Genomic DNA, 21,117 nt, shown 5'->3' with positions numbered 1-21,117 from the left:
GACCATATGGCCGCTGGCCATAGAGTTATTAAGGATTTTATTGAGCGAACGAACGAAATCTGATTTTTTTGCGAAGACTGCGCACACTGATGAAAGATTGTTGAATAATGCTGCTACTGAGTTGAAACTGAAAATGTTATACAATGCCGGCAACAAATTACTTTCTCGGTTAGTAATAAATTAATTACAAGTTACAAGCAATCGTGTATCTTGCATATCAGTAATAAAACGGTCAGCGCAACCGCAGCGCGCAGTGTGCAATTTCCAAATGGACTGTTTGTGAGCATAACTTGACATTAGCTGAATTAAGGTACATTTCAAATAATTAGAACTACACTTTTATGGTTGCAGTAAAAGCAATAGTTACTGGTAATAATATTTTGGGCAGGAAAATTTTGACCTGAGAGAAATGTGGAAACTGTATCTGCCTTGCAACTGGACATTCTGTCAGCCGAGATTTTCACTGCAGGAAATACAACCTTAACTGCGTAAGGAAATAAGCGACGCAAATAGCGATATCCCACGCGATTACATGGCTGACATTAACTATTTACTTTATTAAGTAAGAAAAGAAAATGAATACGTATTGTGTATCAGTAAATGCGTTTGCGTATCTTTCGTATCGTTTAACTGGCATGTCCAGTTACCGTTGCCTCATAACCGTTATTACATATTCGCCTGTTAGACGTTGCATATGTAAGTCTCGTTAATTTAATCCCACGGAGCGGCATGATTCTTCCGCTGCTGATCGGCTTTCCAAAGTTATTTTTATTTTTACTGGCTTCTTTTTAAAAATCTTCGTACAGTACTTTGCGTTATGCACCAATGCGGCAACACGTAAGGGATTAGTCGGCGGATATGAGCTGAATCAGTGGTATATGAAGGTTGGATGCGAAAGAAATAAGTACTGCTTTCGCCGCTATACTTCTCTTCATACGTAACATTCGGCATTTTGGAAGATACTTACTTTCGGTAGTCGTAAGGCGCTTAGTCAGATCATTTCGGACTGCCAGCTTTTTAAATCAGAACTTGCATCGGCGTCGCCAATGTGTCTAGCGTGAAATACGCGGAATAACCTGACGTGCGAAGTACAGATCCCAACAGAATCCCATCCGCTGAACCAGCGTCTGCGCTGTGCTGTATTTTGCTGAAGTTAAAAGTTGCCTTAAACCTTTGGAGTTATATGTATCTGGTGCCTTGGGCTGTCATCTGCATTATTTGCTTTTTTGTAATTTTATCCCTAATATTGCTGGCTTATCTTCTGCTGAATCTCCTTGTTTAAATGTGGACTACGCTAGCGTTTTCTCTTTGTAAGTGCGTTTGGCAAACGTTAATTATGTGGATCAGTCTCATAAGCTGAAAAAAAGCATGCATGCTTCAGTGCTGTACAGAATGATTACAGTATACTAGCAGTTATTTTAATTTCTATAAACTTTTTATTAGCATAAAAATACTTACAGATAATATGCGTAAGGGCTTGATGGTAGTACTATGTAAATAATATAGCTTGCGTATCATGCATCTGGAAACCATACAGGAACATCATTTCTCGGGACGATGGGCCGGACTATGGTCAACACTTCTAGTAATTGCTAATCAGTAAGAAGATGGAAAATGATGTTTACAGAACAAACATTTTTATGTTGTAAAATATTTTTAATATCATTCTAATTATTGGGCAGTGGATTCTTTCTCCATTGCAATGTTGAATGCTTCATTGAAATCGAAGGGCCGATAACTTTTTCCAATGAAAAACAACATAATATATGGTTAGTACGAGTATATAAGTAATTTTATTACGCACTGTGTCAGTCTGATACGCAAAGATACCGGCAATAGATTTTGTATCACCAGATTTTACAAAATTAAGATGTAGACTAAATAAGGCTCACATTTTGCTGCGCTTGCATTTTTAAAAAATACGATGGCCAGTATGTACTTAGTTATGTGATTGTTATCGCCTGTCTGCTAAGCACATATTGCATTTGTAAGTAATATTATGAAGAAACACTACTCTGTATATGTAATGTACAGGTTTTTTTTAAGAAGGTACGGTAGGCACTGTTACTTACAAAGTATGAACATTTTATAATATACTACAAAATGTCGCATTCTTTTCAGCTGCTATATATAGTCAGCGTGTGGCAAATTGTAGCGAATGTTGTACAATACAGTATGAGAAGGCTAAAGCCAAATTAGCTATTGTAACTACTCTAGTCAACATCCGTGCCAAATTGAAGACTGAGTCAAAACATGCTACTAATCCCCGCGAATCCAGCCGCTGTTTTTTTCTAACTTGAACTCCCGCGCATGATTCAAAAAGATTATGATTCGTTTAGAGGATTAATCATCGTGCAATCTGCATGTACTGGATTGCAGCAAATGTTAATGCGTCCCGCGTTGACAGCCGAAAACTTCTCAGACGGTCTAAACACTCTTCCAGCTACTTTTTCGGCGAATAATTATGCAAGTTTGAGATCAACAACTAATATTTCTGAACCGATTTTGAGTGTATCTCTGTTAATTTGAGTGTAAGGACTGATTTTTAGAAAAGTAATTACTTTTGAAAACCTACCGGCTAGACTAGAAAAATTACCGGCTACCGTACATTTCATAACAAGCACCAATAATTTAATAAAGGCAGTCAGATTCAATACCTGCCTGCGTGGTGATTTTATCCAATGTTTGTTTGTACTCGTATGCGAGTAGCGTACGTATCTGAAAATGATCGGAAAACTTTCACAAAGTTATTAAAATTTAATTACTAAGTATCACAAATTACCGTATACTGGCTCTTGAATGTTGCTTAGCAATGACGGTTTCTTACTCAGGATATTCGTGCTTCTTGCAGAACTGGTCTTGATTAAAGGAACCCTCTTCAGGGAACTGTCGTTAATTAGCTAAGGAAATTTTCCAATCATGAGCAGCCACTCCTCGGAAGACATTTTGCAACCGGGTCACGTAATCAAAGAGCGCTGGAAGGTGGTAAGTGCTGCCGCTTAACGGATTCGCTTACTCCTATTTTTTCGTAACAACCACTTATGCTGTGTTTGTCTGGCGCTTTGCTGATGTACCAAAGCATGATCATAGAAGAGCCGTAAATAGCTTTTGATTAGCTTACGATTTTTGTGTCGCAATCACTTAATTCCGAATAATCGATATCTACGTATTAATAAGCTGCACGCGTTGACAGATTTGCTACTGGAAATGCAAATATGCATAATATGTATAAATAATTTGTGTACATAGATGAATAGAAGTTCTGTAAATTATAAGCAGGCAGACAGGCTTATTAATGCACTGTCTGTACATGTTATCTCAAATTTAGGTGGAAAAGATCGGAGGCGGTGGATTTGGTGAAATTTACAGTGCGATGGATCTCGTTAGTAAAGAAGTGGTGGCTATAAAAATTGAATCCGTTCAACAAGCCAAACAAGTTCTTAAAATGGAAGTTGCGGTCCTTAAAAAACTACAAGGTAAACCATATTTGGATAAAGGCGTAAGCTAACTATTGTGAAGCTAAATTAACTGAAAAAGGAAAAGACAAAAAAGCTATCGTAACAGTGATAATTGTATTATTGAGAGGAAAGCGTTTTTGGATAATAACAAAGAGACATTGTAAAATGTAAAAAACAATCTTCGAAAGCGACTTTTGAAGAGCAGTTGATGAAAAGTCTTAATTTGAGGCGCCCTAAATTTTACCGGCATCGTTAGCGAAAACTGATGCCAGTATCCGTTAATAATATCGTTGCATCGGGTTCACGATATGAATTGTCCTATTACGAAGTATGTCAGGATCAGTCACCGCCATATCAACATTGACGTCATGAATAATTGAAAAATAATAACCCGATGTGTTACACGCAGCTGCTACACGTGAAATATTATACAAGAATCCGTAACCAGAACTAAATCAGAATTATGTAAATTTGTTATTTCTGGCCGCAGTCAGCCAGTAAAATGATTTGAAATCCATAAACTTTTTTCCAGCGCAGTTTTTACTTATATTATTGAAGGTAGCTGAAGTCATAAATATGTTCTGGCATAATGTCAAGTACGTATAAAACCATAAGCCATTGATACCAAGAAATGTTTCACTATTTCGCCACTTTGTATGTGTGCATGGTACTGCATGCATTGCAGTGTAACAGTATATAAATTATGCAACATCGCATTGTTCATTTCACCGAATGGCGTGTAAGACAGACGCGTCTAATGTGGTTGTTTGATGCCGCTTCCGTCAGCTGTTGGGTTTAGCAACTGTTTCTCCTCATAAAAAATTTTTATGGAAACATTTAGGTCGGGACCTGCCGGCCTGAATTCGATAACTGCGTGTTAGCTTGTCAGAACAAATTTTTACTTGCATACAGATACAACAACGTGGATGAAGTATACCCATATGCAGTCTAATATACATGAGATTTTATATTTTTCAGGAAAAGAACATGTCTGCCGGTTCATTGGCTGTGGACGGAATAAAGAATTCAACTATGTCGTAATGTCTATGCAAGGGAAGAATTTGGCTGAACTCCGACGAAATCAGACACGGGGAACATTCTCCATTAGTACCACACTGCGGATCGGTATTCAAATTCTCAAAGCCATAGAAAACATTCATTCGGTTGGATTTTTGCATCGCGACATTAAACCGGTAAGCGAGTGCAAATACATCAAATTCTCTTTTTCTTTCACATGTGACATATACGCTAAGCGCAACACATAATACACTGTTGCACATATTGTGTAACGAAAATGACAACCGATGTCAATATCAACACTTATTCCTGACTATGCGATTATACATAAATGGCCGCGCCTGTCTGTTGTGCCAACAGAAGCAGGCTTTTTAAAAATAAAATTAATCCTTTGAATAATAGTATTGCCGGCGTAAACCGCCATCTGGTTTTAACATTAAAGTGCACTTCGGCGTAAGCATGTTAATTTGCTGACCACGTGGGCGAAACATAATCCGATCGTTCACAACACGAAAGTCGAAAACAAAGCTCGTTAGTGTATCTAAATGAGAATATTAATCTCCTGTGTAATTTGCGTTTTAGTCGAATTTCGCGATGGGATTGATGCCAAATAACTGTCGCACAGTATATATGCTGGATTTCGGACTCGCCCGGCAATTTACGGGCCCAAGTGGAGAAATCCGATCACCGCGCTCAGCCGCCGGCTTCCGTGGCACTGTGCGATACGCCTCGATTGCCGCGCACAAAAATAAGGTGTGCAAATACACGTCAGACTGTTTATCATATCGTGGTTAAGGAAATTATAATAATACACGACGCATGCGAAATACACAACGGCAAATATTGGTGTAACTTTTGAAGTACCGCAGTTATGCAGCATGTTACAAAAATCAGCATATCATGTGTTTTCATTGCAACAGGAAATGGGCCGACAGGATGACCTTTGGTCATTATTCTACATGCTAGTCGAATTTGCTTCCGGTCATCTGCCATGGCGGAAAATTAAAGACAAGGAGCAAGTGGGCGCCATGAAAGGAAGACATTGATCCGAAAGTCTTGCTCAAAAACCTGCCGAAAGAATTCGAGGGATTTCTAGATCACATTGCCTCATTGAATTACGAGGATACGCCCAATTACCGCTACCTCCAGTCGGTCTTCGAGATCTGCCTACGTAAACGCAATATAAAATTAAACGACCCACTGGACTGGGAGAAGGCCAGTTTTGACGTCTCCACCGAGAATCAGAATAGTGCGGCCACGGCAACTGGAACAAGTGTACTCGGGTATGACTATGACGACGATGAATTTGTCCCCATTCAAGCCGTTCGTTGTGTGGCTGTCGCTGAGCCGGCCGCTCTGGCGTGCAGCAGCAGGAGGCCGATCAAGCCGGCACTGCAGCGCTGCTCCTGCTGGCTGACTACTAACCGCATGCAACGGCTGCATTATAATGCCTACCACCCGCTGCTAACCAGCGCAAAAACAAATAAACTATATTTAACCAAATAGATGCTATTCCTGGCCCGCTGGTGATCCCAATTCTCTCCATCTCCGAATATTATCACGGCGTTGGCGCGCTTTTGGCTTTGTGTGTGATATGGCAGTGATCATGTAATGTGCTGTGTGGTGATGTGTCGTGATGTGCGCGTAGGTGTGGCATTGGCTTCGTTACGGTTGGCTCCTTTTACCGTAGGCAACTTGTCAAACCGTGTGTATGTATGTGCCAGACCATACTCTAAAAGCCTAATTCTGTGATTTACAGGGTCCCTGTTCCGACTGATCAGCCATTGAAGCCATCGCTGCTAAGAAAAGATAATCAAGTAATGCGTGAAAATGTGATGAAACAAGTGGAGGTCATTGTCGATGCGCCCAAGGACGATGAGGAGTCGGTGCCGGATGACGAGAAGAAGGACAGTCCGGCGGAAATGTTCCGCCGGAAGGAGCCCAAACGCAGTCCCCGCCTCCGGCGACGCACCCGAGAAATCCGCAACGGCAAGCCGCGCGCCGCCGGGGAGCTGCTGCGTGTGGAGGGCGGCAGTGATGCTAATTTCTCCAACACGGAAGAGGGCCGCCCGGTGGACGACCGCATCACCAGCTACACCACGCAGTTCGCCCTGGCGGAAGACGACATCGTCAGTAATGTGGCGCAAATGACGAAGGCCCCGTTAACGCTCATGTCGCAGTACCGACCGTCGTTCGAGGTCAGCGACGAGGATACCGATGATGATCTGGACGCGTCCGAGGAAGCGGCCGATAAGAAGCCGGGCGAGAATGCCGCGCCCAAGAACGGCCGGACGAATCTGGCGGCACCGCAGAAACATAATGATCTACGTCGGCTGGGATTACTGCAGAAATTCGATCCGAAATTACGGGCGGTTCTGGGTGTGCCCGGTGGCGAACAGCGCGGCGCGTTCCCACGCTCGCAGACCCTACCGGATATGAACCGACCGAAATTAATTCGGCAGCCGGGATTGGAAGAAAACAGTTCCGGCCAGGTAAACGGCGTCGGATTACATAAAGTCAACTCGGCGTCACAGATGCCGACCAATCCCATCGCCCGGCGTTCGGCACTAAAACAACCCAGTGCCAGTGAAGACCGTACCAGCTTATCTAAGGAGAATACCGATATTTCCCATAATTTATCCACCACATTAAAAGAACCGGCTGTCCCGGCTAAAAATCACCGATTGAATAACATACACGAGGAAGGAGAGCAGGATGTCACGCCCACACCGACGAATGCCGAGGATGCCAATACGCTGCACGCCTCGCAGTCGCCCCCGCAGCATGATACACTGGTTACGCCCTCCGCGTTGCGTGCCAAAACCGGCAAGATGCAGTGGCCACCGGTGAATAATCGGCGTCCATCTGTGGGCGAGATGCTGCCACAGCAGACCACCGTGCTCAATAATAAAGATGTTCCTAAAGATGTTCCTAACGCGATGAATATGCACATTACTAATGCCGTGCCTAACGGTCATCCGCCGCCGGTACCGGAGAAGACCATCCCCGCGGCACTGCAGGGTGAACGCTGGTGGTGTATGTATACACCCAAACCGCCACTTGATCAAATCTTGCCTTCATACTTGAAAACTGGATGCATTGCGGCCAGGTAATTCTGCCATAAAAAAAGAGATTGAATTATAATTACTAATTGTACATACGCAGTAATTTTTAAATGCACAAGTTTAAACCACCCATGTTTTCACAGACACATTTAACATTTCTATCAGACGCTTAATGCTGCACAAAAAATCAAAATATTTAAATTCTGAAACATATAATCATCAAATTTTCATAAAAAGTATGTCGCTTCAGAATAAACATATTATATTATAGAAGAGTTTTTACTGATGATTCAGGATTACGAAAACACATTAACAAGGTTACGAGGTAATTTTTTAATGATCAAGAATACTGTAACGGATACCACTCGTACTGTAAGAAACAGTAACCCGTTATGCAAAGCTGGAATACAAAACGTTAGCAAATTTCTGTTACAGCATGAAACTCGATATTAGTAGGTTTCAAGTGAACCAGAACGAATTGCAGATCAACAATGATAAATGACATATCACTACTTGAGCTGTAGATTATGTCTTTGCTGTTTTTGGGTCTGTAACCTATCTGCAGGTTCCTGTACATTCTAAATTCATCCGGGATTACGAAATCCCCAATTTTCATATCTTGGCAGTACATTATGATAATGACCCATTCACTCACTACACCCTCAGTTAGAAAAAAGCTTAACTAAATTAGTATAATCCGTCAAGAGTTTCGTAACATTTTATGTCGGTGTTTATGTGATAAACGCGGTCTTAAAACGTGGTTGTTTTGCTGGACACATAGAGTGAAACATAGTATATTAATAGTAACGAGTTCAACACCGCCGAGCAGGAAGCAGCATTCTTACCATTCCGATACAACATCACACTTAACACTGTTCACGTAACATATTTACTGGAATTCTTCTCAAAAGGGAAAACACTGAAGATCCATAAATGTCAATCATTTGTCGACCTGAATAACATTATTCATCGTGACCCCGGCGCAGCCGGTATTACCATGTTTTTCGCGTACCCCATTTAAACGGTAATATATTTGCAGACGGCGACGTTATCGTCCCACAGCGATTCTGGACGCCAATTCCCAGTGGAAGGAATACAGTGGAAAGTCAAATTTGATGTGATCGCCCGGTTTTTAGTTAGTCGTATTCATGCAGTTTTGTTGATAGATTGGCTTAGATGTTGCAGTTTGTCAATGCTGGGATATATAATATTAATCTGGTTTTTTTCTACTGCATATACTGCGCGCGCGGTTTACAAAAATGTTAATAATTCAGGTGCCAAAATCTGGTTGTATACATCACACGTGATATCGCTGTTTTGACTGGGAAATAGCTCTGTCATTTTTGATTTGTCCCTCCGGTGTTCAGTTACTTGTGTCAAGATATATTCTGCGCAATAAATACAACTTTGCAACTCCATGATTCATACTTTCATGTCAGCCAATTTGCGTAATCAGTTTCCTATACTGGGCAAATGAGATCCAGAGACAGAATATCCAAAATGATCCCTTTGGATCAGCTGATTGCGGCAGTCGTGCTGAGTTGTTTGCTGCTGCGCCCCGTTCACGAGCTGTACATATTCATATTCAGAAATATTTAGGACAAATCTGCATAATTAAGGTCGATCCCAGCGGTCAGATGCATAAGAACAATTTGTCAAATCATACGTCATCCTATATATGATCGAAGGGCAATTGCAAGTTTGCAACACTATTAATGCAGATTATTTTAGTACATTAAATTTACCCTTATTTTCATTAGAACATTAAAAGGGCATACTAAAAATTTTGGTTGAACAAGTACTGTCAGTCTATAGAGAACCGCAATTCTGGTAGTGCTGTCACTGTTCAAATGCCACGATATAAATTTACAGAAGCCGGTATTAAACACATAAGTACGTACTAGGATATGACGCAGTATAAAAAAATTAAATATCAGTCAGATACGAAAAATATTTAAACTATACGTAAATACAGCAGTACTCGTATATTCGGATAACAAAAAACGTATTCTTTGTGTATAGCAGCAGGGAGCATAAAACAACATAGTCTTTAGAACATGTAGATCTAGAGCGGATCCAGATTTAATAATTCAAAACTGACGATGCGTAGGAGCAATCGTCTAGATCAAAAGTCAACGGCTCTATCGAACATAATTAGGAATGGCACCTTTGGTCAATGCAATCACGGTCGGCAAAAAAATTCGCTGTGCTTAATTACCATTTATTTTAGCGCTTACATAAGATGATCATGACTAAAATAACACAGGCCAGTCTATAATTAAATAAAAGGAAATGCGAATTCCGGATCAATCTTACGTATGTGTAAGCGGCTATCTACGATTCCTTATAATCCTGGCCGAACTTTTAGATTTTTTCTGCAATAACGTATGGTAGAACATACAATAAATACATAATTGCATTAATGGGCCTTAGAGAATCAAACGTCGGAAATCGGTTCGACGGCAACGACAAATGTTTAATTTCATCTGAACTTGTATTCAATTCCTAAAAACGTTCCCAGTAAGGCAAATTTATTGTTGTCGTTTTGTAATGTTACTAAACAGTGTAATGTGTTTGCAGCATAAGTTAATTCTGAGGAAGATACTTATTTAGAAAGATAAGGTCACTGCTTCGTAAGGCTGTTGCGTAGATTATGTTGGTGCACATAATTAGTCAACATTAATCCCGTAACGCCGTAGCGCTTGTTGCAGTCTTACACCAACTAAAAAAAGCACAAGACAGCTTGTACAATATATTTTCCATCCATTCCACGTACTACAAAACACATTCATCAACACGTAGAACACGCGATGCAGTTGCGCAGTCGGTTGGTTACGCACGAGCTGTTAAGTCGCGTGAGTTCTGCTTCTCCAGAACAGTGATTTTATTCTAACGTTTAATCAATCGCACGAAATTACGACAGCGATATTAATATCACCCCGCCTCACACTGCGGCCGCTGCGCTGAAATAAAAAGCGTGGAGAACAAAATGATGACTTCCACATTTTGTTTCTTGGCATGCTTCTTAATCTTTGCGGAATTCCTTGGCCGATGCGATTGTATATGTATTTGGCAGCGGGAGTGATCGGTCTGCCGATGAAATCTCATTTTCGTGCACTGATGATGGAGAACACATCATGTTGCGGTCTGGAAATTCGGATAAACTGCGTGTTTGCGCGTGTGTTAACCTTTCGTAACTTTCCATGACCTTGAAATGAAACTTCCATCCGGCACTGTTTAAAATAAGCCTAATTAAATATAAGCACTATCAAAAGATTAGTTAATTTTAACGCGATAGTAACAATTTTTACAGTAATAAAACAACAGTGCACTTCATACTTTTTGAAATGTCAAAATAAAATGTATGCAGACAGAACCGCTGCAACCGGCGTCGAGGTATAATTATTATGCTGAACATTCACATAATTTAAATGTCAGTAATAAATCTAGTCGCCAACTTGATTAAACAGTTGACTAAACCGGTTATACAAGGTGACGCCGTAACCTGGAGCAAAGGCGGCGTGCCGACAAAAAGTAACTTGGTGCGAAAAAATTATCGGTTACCGCATTTCTGTCTCTGTGGATTGAGTAAACCAACTTATTGCTTTTAAGTTCATAACAGCAGACAGCAAACAGCTAGTGATGTGCTACTACAGCTTCCTGCTACCTTACTTACTATTTACTAATCTTCCAAAACTTTTACTTACTATTACTTACTATTAACTCCAAAATTTTTCAAATACTTACTATTACTTACTATTCCCATTTTACCCAACCAATTACTTACTAATTATACTAAATTAATTTAACTTAATTTTTAATTCAATGTTATTATCATATTTGGGACGATTGTTCATTTCATGAAGGAATCAAAATATAAGTACTGTCCTCATACTATACGAATCTATGGTCTGTAAAGGCAAAATCTAACAGTAAAATGCGCTGCACAATCGGCTTGCCAGGCTGCTGCTGCATTGCAGTCATGCAGTGTTTCAAATTCCTCAAGACAGCAATGAGTCTTTCATCTGGTCATCCGCTAAAATTCGATTAGTACAGTAAATGCATTAGTAAATAACTTTTATTTAGCGAAAGCCAAATCTTACTATGTACTTACTATTTACTAATATAGCTGAGTATTTACTTACTTTTACTAATTTTGCCTGTAAAACTTTACTGTTTACTACACATTTAATTTTAGGGAAGCTTTTACTAATTAAATAGCATTTATTTAGTTTTATTTAGTAGCACATCACTACAAACAGCGTACAGAGTAGTATAGAGCGACAGAATCCAGATTCACATACGTAATCTTCGGCATGGCAAAACGGAAACCTGGCAAGAACACAAGGGCAAGAATGTTAGCAAATATGACAGGAAGTAATTTTTACTTATTACTTTCGCACCGGTCACTAACTCCGCTAATGAATTCTGTCAAAGCCCAGTCTAAAGTAAAGGACGAGTACCAACTACCAAGATCAGAAATAAACCCGCTTAAATAATCGGATATGTAATACTTAGAATTAATTTGTTAATTTCGAAAACCATTTGACCATGACGGAAATCTTCGGCCTATAATATGTATGTAACCTTTAAAAATAGTTACCTTTTGTACAAAAGGTAACAACACTTGAGCACATGACAGTTTATGGGTAACACCGTAACAAAATAAAATACAGTCAGGAGTAACACCTGCTTGTACACTAACGATAACGAAACTCACACCAGGTAAATGTTTGCTCAGCTCTAAAAAAACTATCACAGACAAATTTTGAGAACACAAACTCTGTAAAGGATTGCTTCAAAAAACGCTCAAGCATTTTTTATCCTTTTGCTTATTGAGATCTTGAAATATGGTATTCTGTTTCCTCCGGAGCAACGTTAGTTCTCGCTCTTTCCCAGAGATCTTTTCAGCAATCATACTTGCGGCTTTCTTGTCACTAAAACGAAACCGCTCGTGGTACCAATCAATCTGTTCTATTCCGTTAGCTTTTTGAAAGGGGCCATAAAGGCTAATGTTACTTACGTTGTCTGGTTTCGTGAAAATGAAGTTCGAAGCCGGACCAGTTCCTTTTCCAGAAAACTGATTTTATCCTGAAGTTTCACTAGCTACGATAAGATTTTGTTGACACACATATTCACTCAGACATTGAACAGAATGACGTATTCACCTCAACATTTTGTTCTTTGGCATTTTTTATCTTGTTGGAACTCTTGTCGACCGGCTGTGTGTCGGCGTGCGGAGTGGTATTGCAGCGATGAAGTTTCATCTGTTCATTGATGATGGAAAATACGTCGGCTTTGGGACTGGGATTCGGCTTCAGCTGTGCATTCTTCTGTTTGTTGACCTTCCGCAGCTTTTCGCCAACCTTGGGAAGTTCCTTCTGTTCGCGGAGATCCATACAATAATCAAGTGTGCGACCTACTTATCACACAAACACCACTTAGTCACATCCAGACCAAGCGAACAAAATGCGTCACATACAATTAAAAAAGAATCCCACCTTGTGGATAAACTTGGGCGATCACTGGTTCTATTCTACCCTCCGCGCGGCTTCCCAACCCTGTACTATATAAAATAGGGCGTGAGCATCCATGTAAAAATCACGAAAATTACAGGCATTTCCCACTACTTACCCGACTACGAATCCCATGCGCGCCATGATCTTTGAAGCAACTCCTTGAAACAACGCATCTTAAAGCATTAATAAAAATGTAAAGAGCAACAATAAATTAAAAAATAAAATAAATACACAAAATTTGAGATAGCAGTGCAAGCACGAACCTTCGTATGCGCTTCCCATTCACCGAAACCGGCCCCACTTGCTGCATTGATTGGTCCCATGCGGAATGCGCGGAAAACCTAAAATACATGTTTAGTCATCTATAAACAAGATTTGGTCAAAAATTGACACCTACGACCTTCCACGGTAGTACGGCCAGGGCCCGAAAGAGGTCCTCCTACATTTCGACGGTACCCGCAGAAAGGGTGCAAAGGTCACGATGCCCTGAGAGCAGTCGCGCCGTGTTAGACACCATCCACAAGAGAATCGGTTGGCGAACACGATAAAAGTAACTAGTCAGGACTCGAAAAGCTTTGAAATTTTTATACGAATTATGAAATGGGAGATCCATCCCACAATAGGTGTGTCGAGTCGCATTTCGAAGCTGGCCCGTTATGGTTTCGATCTCACTGTAATTCGAGGAATGCCTTAAGCATAAAAACCCTAAGTGGAAAAGTTGCTGAACACATGTGTTGCTCATGCAAAAATGTAATACGGCTTTAATTCAAGACGGGGAACATGTGGTAATTATTTGGAAAAAGTGTCCGAACTTGTGCAAATAGCCCTGCCAAGCCATGTAGAAACGTTTCAGAAATTAGTAAATCAACATATGACCATTCACGAAATATTTGGCGCTGCCTAGCGGGCGGTCCCCTCCACAGCAGTGGGCCAGAAACCAGGGATGTGGCGCACCCGCGTCATCTCAACTTCCGTAGGGCAGTGCAGATGCGGAACCGAAGTCGCTGCCGGCGGCCTGTCAAACGAGATATTTCTGAGTAACACGAGTGCCCATTGAATATGATTATAGTGGTCAACACGGTCCATGGCGCGATAAGCAAAGCTATGATCGGAATCGCCGGATCGATGTCCAAGCGTGTCGAGGTCGGACACCGATCTAAACACCAGGTTTCGACCTCGTATATCTTGAACACTAGTAGCAGCGCGCCGCAATTCATTGTCAGTAAGAATTTGCTCTCAAGCGTTTGTTTGAATAAACCCAGCGACAAAATGATCTTGTAAAACTCATCTTTCCCCGCGCCCTGACGCCACTGCCGAATCTTTGTTAATATATGCAACTGCGTTATAGAAATCAGCCAAAGCAGAATGAATCCAATCCACGTACTGGCCCACAAAAACCAGAGCTCCCAATTGGAGCCAGTAGAGTGCGAAGCGTTACTTTCAGTTTTCTGCAAATCATGAAAATTTGCGCTATTATGCAGTGCTACTTGTTGTTAGACAGTAAAGTCGATGGGCTTTCGCACTTAGAAATAATCTGGTACATTTTAACTTCTTACCGTTCTAGTGGCGTGAGCGGTCAGCATTCCGTGATCTGTTATCAAATTTTTGTAAGCTGTCCATGCGAGAGGAATACTTTCTAGCATGAATCGGGAAGTGGAAAGAACAAAATTCATCCACGCATCCTGATATATGGACTGAATTTTGTGACAAACACGCTTTTCGTGAACCGGGTAGAAGTCGTCGTAATCGTCAATCTCAGCTACAAAGACACAAATGTGAACAAGCAGACGCCAGTTATTAAAGATAGTTCAGTTATGATTAATATCAGACATCTGCTTACATTTCAAAGAGGTTTTAGTTATTTTTCTGCTTTTCTTGTTCAGCCATGGAACATTATTACAAAGCTTTGCAACTGGTACTTTTCGCTTTCCGGCGCGACACATCTCAAGAAACCAAAGTCGTGTGATAATAGTGCCATTAAACAATTACACATGGAATTCGTGCATACATAATAAATAATGTGAAACAAAATTAAAGCGCTTTATCAAACCTTAAGATTACAGAATTTTGCGAGTTTGACAAGAAAGCCTGTTGAAGAAAAGACTGCTGAAGCACGGTGGGTGAAGTAGTATGTCAAATTCACTGCGCACGGACGGTGGAGCCTGCAGAATAGGTTTGGATGCAAATGACGATCGCTAAAAATAGTAACACAGTTATGGGAGTGTAGTTGTACTCGTTATATATGAGTTGCCGCGAAATGGCCACATCGCTGAAAACCTCGCGTTAAGGGCTACGTAGAATCGTAGTGCATATGAAGGAGACTACACAGAGGAGGCTATCATATGCACTACGGTATAATAATTACAAAACGAACTGATTTCCTTATACTCTACGAAGTTTTGTTTCAAAGCTGTGATACCATACCACTCGTACCAGGTGTGTAACACAGCAATCTGACAGTACCCTGATGCTTTGTACTTTAAAATTGTGAGGGATAATGCTTGATAATTAAAGTGGTCTGATCGTACCTTTGTATTTCTGTGAGCAAATGGGCTACGATATAGCCGGCGACGAGGCTACCGATCACTTCGGCCGTTTTTATTTCGGCCAAAGTTTTCGGCCGCCACTCACTTCGGCCGCCATTCACTTCGGCCGTCATTCATTTCGGCCGCAATTCACTTCGGCCACAGTACATTTCGGCGGAAATAGGGTTTACCAAAACTTTAATCTGCACCATGTAACTAGCTATGTTTTTGTTGTACGCGAAATTTTGATCTGTTCACATTTTACTTTGCATGCACAATTTGTTTAAGCAGTTTTGAAGTGTTACTGCGACCATCATATCATGTCTTTCTTTCCCGATTGTACATGTTCTGATTAACACCTCGTCGACTGTCATGGCGCCCTATCATTTTGGCCACCATTCATTTTCGTATCATCGGCCATAAGGACGATGATGCGAAGTCACAAAGTCTACCGTCACGGGATAGTATTAAAGCCAAGCCGTACGACAACTAGGAAAAAATAAAAAATGAAAAGAAATCTTCATATTCTAAAGACCGAAGGATAACCTACAAATACCTGTGGAAACCTAAGAAACCAAAGAAACCAAAGAAATCAAACAAACCTAAGAAACCTGAAAACCCTAAGAAACCATAATACTAAACCTAAAAACCCTATGAAAACATAAAAAACCTAAGAAAAACCTAGAAAGTGACTTTCTAGTTTCTAGTAGAAACCGTAGTAAACCCAAGAAAAGCTATGATGGCCGGAACGTCCATTTGCCGAAATGAGCGCTGACGGAATTGAGTGTTGGCCGAAGTGAACCTGTGCGGCCGAAATGTAACGCGGCCGAAGTGATCGGACGCGGGGCGACGAAATATTTGCCGTATTCCGTGAAGTGAATGTGAGCGCGTCCGATCGCTTCGGCCGCACTGGTTCACTTCGGCCAACGTTCATTTCGGCCGCGGCTCACTTCGGCCAACACTCAATTCGGCCAACGCTCATTTCGGCAAATGGACGTTTCGGCCATTATAGCTTTTTTTGGGTTTCCCATGTTTTCTAGGTTTTTCTTAGGTTTGTTATGTTTTCTTAAGTTTCTTAGGTTTTCTTAGATTTTTTAATTCCTTAGGTTTCTTAGGCTTTCTTAAGTTTCTTAGGTTTACAAATTTTTTAGGTGTTTTAGATTTTTTGTCAGTTTTCTTAGGTTTCTTAGGTTTTTTAGGTTATCTTAGGTTTCTTTTTTTTTGTTTTCTTATGTTTTCATAGCTGTTCTTAGGTTATCCTTATTTTCTTTATGAAATGAAGATTTCTTTAAATTTTTCATGATTTCCTAAGTGTCGTACGGTTAAGTTTTCAGACTCTCCCGTTACTGTAGACTTCGTAACTCCGTATCATCGGCCTTATGACGGTCGACGAGGTGTTCATCAGAACAATCGGGAAAGAGAGACATGATGGTGACTGTTACTGTACACTTCAAAAACTGCTCAAGCAAATTGTGCGTACGAGTAGAAAATGAAACAGAACAAAATTTCGCGTATTACGAGAACTTAGCATGTTACGGGGTGCAGGTGAAAAGTTTTGGTATTTCCGCCGAAATGTGCTGTGGCCGAACTGAATTGCGGCCGAAATGAAAACGGCCGAAGTGATCGGTAGCCTCTCTCGGCTCTCGGCTATCTCTCACGGCTCTCACATTGAATGTGAGAGATGGGCTGCCGGGATACGGATCAGTGGGTCTGGTTCCAGGCTCACTGGTCAGTTTAATCACCTCGGGTCCCGGGTGCTGACACAGCACCTTGTCCAGACCGGTAAATGGTGCACCGTCATTAGTCTGATCGGCGCAGTTGCTGTACATTTTCGTGGCGCGTTCCACATGTACTTCGGGATACGGCCGACAGTTTGCACTGTTTTCACCATTAATTTTGATCCGCATCCTGTACGGAAGCCACAGCTAATTATACAAGTGTCAATAATAGATGGTTTTGTAAATTTAGATGTTTACCTCATTAGCATTAGGACTCATGTTTAGCAGCTGATTGTACAAACGCGTGTCATTTATGTATAACAAGTAATTTAATAAAAATTAATTTTAGTAACATTTATAAAAAGTGTTAAAATAATACACAATAGTGACAATACACACGAAAAACTGTATACAGGATATTGTACATGTTATTGTATGCACCAACCCGTGCCTAACAAACTGACCAGTGCCGGAGGCCATCGATTGACCTTTGATCATTTCCACTGCGACGGCTGCAGTTGCCCACACATCAACAGCCCTAAAAAATAGCTTAATAACAAAGCATTTTGAAATTTGCAAAATAGCATATTAACACCATTAATTAATAGCTCTATGTACTACCAACAAGATTTTGATATTTGTTTACATTTACATTTACGTTTACATTTGTTTACAATCACATAAAGTTTGATGATTACTGCATCATTAAGTACAAGATTTCAAATCGAAATACTGTGCGCAGCAGATCCATTTCCGCGGCCGAATTCTCGGTGACACAGAAAAACTGACTTTTCACCTTTCGTTGTTCATACGTACTTTCCATGCAATAGTCTCCTGTCAAAAGTTCAGGAGCGCGATACCATCTTGTGGCGAGATAGGAGGAAGACCGCTGGCCGTTATACGCCTGCTTCGTGACGAAATCGAAATCTGCAACGCGTAAAATATCGTCTTTGGTGATCAACACGTTTTCCGGTTTTACATCGCGGATTCGCGATGAAGATACTGTAAAACATTGTTTTTAAAAGGGATCGAGTTAAGTTATAAAAACTATAATTTTTTACACGACCATTTATATTGTACATTCTGTGTTCCTTACTTGCATTCCTTAAATGGATATACGATACAGCGCGCAGCAGCTGGACAGGAAAGATTTGGTGTGCGGACCCGAACCCAGACCTTCTTCGGAGCTTTGTGGATCACGTCCAGCAGTGCTTTGCTGAGTTATTCAAATACCACATAAAACACGGAATTTTCCATAAACACATGGAACAACTTGACGACATTATCGTGGCGTACATCGCGCAGTGCGCTGAGTTCCACCTAATGAGTGCACAGCGATGTACATGAACATAGTGCAGGTTGAAAAGGTCACACGTGCCAAAGTGAGCTTTACGAGTACGTTTATGCGAAGTGTAATCAGTGTGTTAACTGTAAACTTACCAAAACATTTTTTTTACGACAGCGTAATCCTTGTCGTCAGCAAAGAAGCATTTAATGGCAAGCATACCGCCTGCAACAGTTTTTGATCAGGAAGCATGGATCAGTTTTTGTCTTTTTGAATAAAATTTCGTATTAAAGTAAATAATTATATGCAGCACTTATATGCTGTGAACCCTGAGGGTTGCAGTTTGTAAGCGATAACTTTTATTTGGCGTTTACCAGTCAGAATATGGCGATTCTTTGTAACAGCTCCAAGTAAAGGATAAAAATTAGATTGTTAGATGCCCGCTAGATGATAAAAAAAATTACAGATTTGGTGCGCTCAAAATTAAGGTGTGTGCTGAAAATTCAGATGGACAATGTGTATAAAACATACTGCACCGTACTAAAGTCTCACAAAAGAAAGTATACCATAAGATCCTTTTCCAAGCTTGCCCAGATTTTCATACGCTTTGTAGCTTTACATTCAGCATCATATGCATTCATCAAGCTCTTTACATCAACACACAAGGTATTTATTATCATAAATAATGATAGCATGTAGTTTTCTTTCAACATCGGTAAACAGGCGCGAAACATTTGAATGTGAATTTTATGCCCAGTGTCGAAAATCCAAAAGATTAATACTGTCGTTTATACATAAGTTATGTTATGTAACATAACTACGTACTTATGTAAACTACCTGCATAATTAACGCTAATAATACTCTGGTAAGTAAAGAGGACTGTGTAACAGGCAAGCGCGAGGAGATCACGAGTGTGCTTTATTGACAAATAAAGGGAACAATGCTGCGTAATAGCAGGGAAAGCAAAACAAAGCACTGATGGCTAAGCAAGCAAGTGAATGCTAGAAGAGCTCTTGAGCGTTCGTCAAGGCGTGAAAGAAGCAACTGGCGGCAAGCACGTGCTGTGTGCCATCAGCTGTGTGATGATGCGCAGACTGGACTCAATCCAACGCGAGCGTACGCTGAGTCATACAGCGAGAGAGGGACGAGAGAGCAAGTATGCTCAGTGTGTGCGCCGCATATATCCGCTTCAGCGGGTATGAGTGCAGTGCAGCAGCACACGTACGTACAGCGAGAGAGGCGGTATGGCAAGCATGAGTGCAGTACGTCCATGGTGGGCCGTATGCACCAGGCGCAGTCATGTGCCTCTGACATGCCTCTGGGCGGGAATCCGAGCTCCTGCGAAGGATGCTCCGACTCGGTACCGCACCAGTACCGCACAACTCTCCAGTCGGACCCAAAGTGGGGTCGCTGGTACGCGTCCTCTGGCAGTGGGAGTCCGGTGTCTGGTCGACCGTCCCTTCTTCACTTCCGAACCCATGAGTGGAAGCCACTCACGGCCGAGAAATCCGGAAGCCGCTCGGGCGTTTCGTTGGACCGGTGTTGCTTCTGTTGGCTGGCTTCTTGCTTCTGTTGGCAACGGAGAACAATGTGAAAGAAAAGTGTAATGAAAGTTGTATACAGCGCGAAAGAAAGTATGAAATAAAGTTTAATCACAATTCCAGTGAGCAAAAGGGGTTACAAAACAGATCTGTCAAAGAGATCGAACTAGAAAAATACAATTCCGTTTGTTAGGAAAAATGCTAATAGTAAAAAAAAAATTTGCAAAAATCTGTCCGGGGGTCCTATTCCGACTAGGATGACGTCCACGGGGCAGTTGAGTCTCCACGGGGTCTCCTGTCCACTTTCATCCGGTAAGTTGGGTCCGGGGCATCGGTTCCCGGGTTACCCGTTGTAACCGGTTAAATTCACCGAGGTCGGATAAGCACGGTTAAACACTTACTTCCGACTCGTATCTGTCCGTTCGGGATAGAGAGGCACTGTTGCGGTTGCAAATGCCGAGGCATCCTCTCTGAATGGGGAATAGAACCGAGGTCGGTTTGACCAAGGTCGGCCTACCGGTAAGTCGACCGGCGGCTAAGGGAATTCGGCTATGTTCCGAATTCGGCTATGTTCCAGGTCGGAGAAAGCTGTAAGTAAGTCATGCGGCCTGTGTGGTCGTCATGTACAGCAGTTCCGTTCAAAAGTGGTCGGTTACAACCGTTCAATCTGCTACCACGAGCCTGGTTTGTAGTAATCCGAGTCGAACTGGCTCGAAGGTCCGGTCGGAATTCATGAGTTTCATCGATGGAAGTGTCCAGTCGACTTCCATCCAATCTGTTCCGTTGTTATCCGACCTTCTGTCGAGGTCGGTTATCCTATCCGTCAGTGGTCGACTAGGGTTAACCTGCAATAACATGCCCATGTGGGGCTAAACAAGTTCCTTCAAGTCGAATTCATCCACCGCAGATATCTGTCGTTCTTCTTCCGTCATGTTGACTGAGTTGCCGACTTCCGACATGTGGTCGGTTATAGTCGACTTCGGAAGGT

The 21,117-nt window shown here is 41.5% G+C and overlaps 1 protein-coding gene and 1 long non-coding RNA gene across 2 annotated transcripts; one reads left to right on the top strand and one right to left on the bottom strand.

Annotated features, from left to right (window-relative positions):
- The first annotated feature begins 2,420 nt into the window (after positions 1-2,420).
- Positions 2,421-8,956, top strand: LOC129591618 (tau-tubulin kinase 2-like). The gene is given in 9 exon segments (XM_055487341.1): positions 2,421-2,531; positions 2,852-2,985; positions 3,329-3,476; positions 4,437-4,651; positions 5,058-5,228; positions 5,396-5,506; positions 5,508-5,758; positions 6,235-7,584; positions 8,580-8,956. Coding segments are annotated over 8 exon segments (2,394 nt in total). The 5' UTR covers positions 2,421-2,531; positions 2,852-2,919; the 3' UTR covers positions 8,662-8,956.
- A 3,139-nt stretch (positions 8,957-12,095) lies between these two features.
- Positions 12,096-19,031, bottom strand: LOC129591626 (uncharacterized). Its single transcript, XR_008690867.1, has 15 exons — positions 18,962-19,031; positions 18,743-18,812; positions 18,399-18,622; positions 18,119-18,229; positions 17,767-17,840; positions 14,900-15,254; positions 14,616-14,818; positions 14,444-14,507; positions 13,460-14,074; positions 13,323-13,400; positions 13,175-13,232; positions 13,042-13,106; positions 12,709-12,959; positions 12,564-12,646; positions 12,096-12,477 (listed from the first exon to the last, which is right to left on the bottom strand). It is a non-coding gene; the product is annotated as an uncharacterized LOC129591626 (long non-coding RNA).
- Positions 19,032-21,117: the final 2,086 nt, after the last annotated feature.

Source organism: Paramacrobiotus metropolitanus, unplaced genomic scaffold (assembly GCF_019649055.1).
Source record: "Paramacrobiotus metropolitanus isolate TYO unplaced genomic scaffold, Prichtersi_v1.0 Parri_scaffold0000047, whole genome shotgun sequence".
NCBI lineage: Eukaryota > Metazoa > Tardigrada > Eutardigrada > Parachela > Macrobiotidae > Paramacrobiotus > Paramacrobiotus metropolitanus.
The sequence above is the reverse complement of the archived record's forward strand: the minus strand, read 5'-3'. Positions and strand labels throughout refer to the sequence as shown.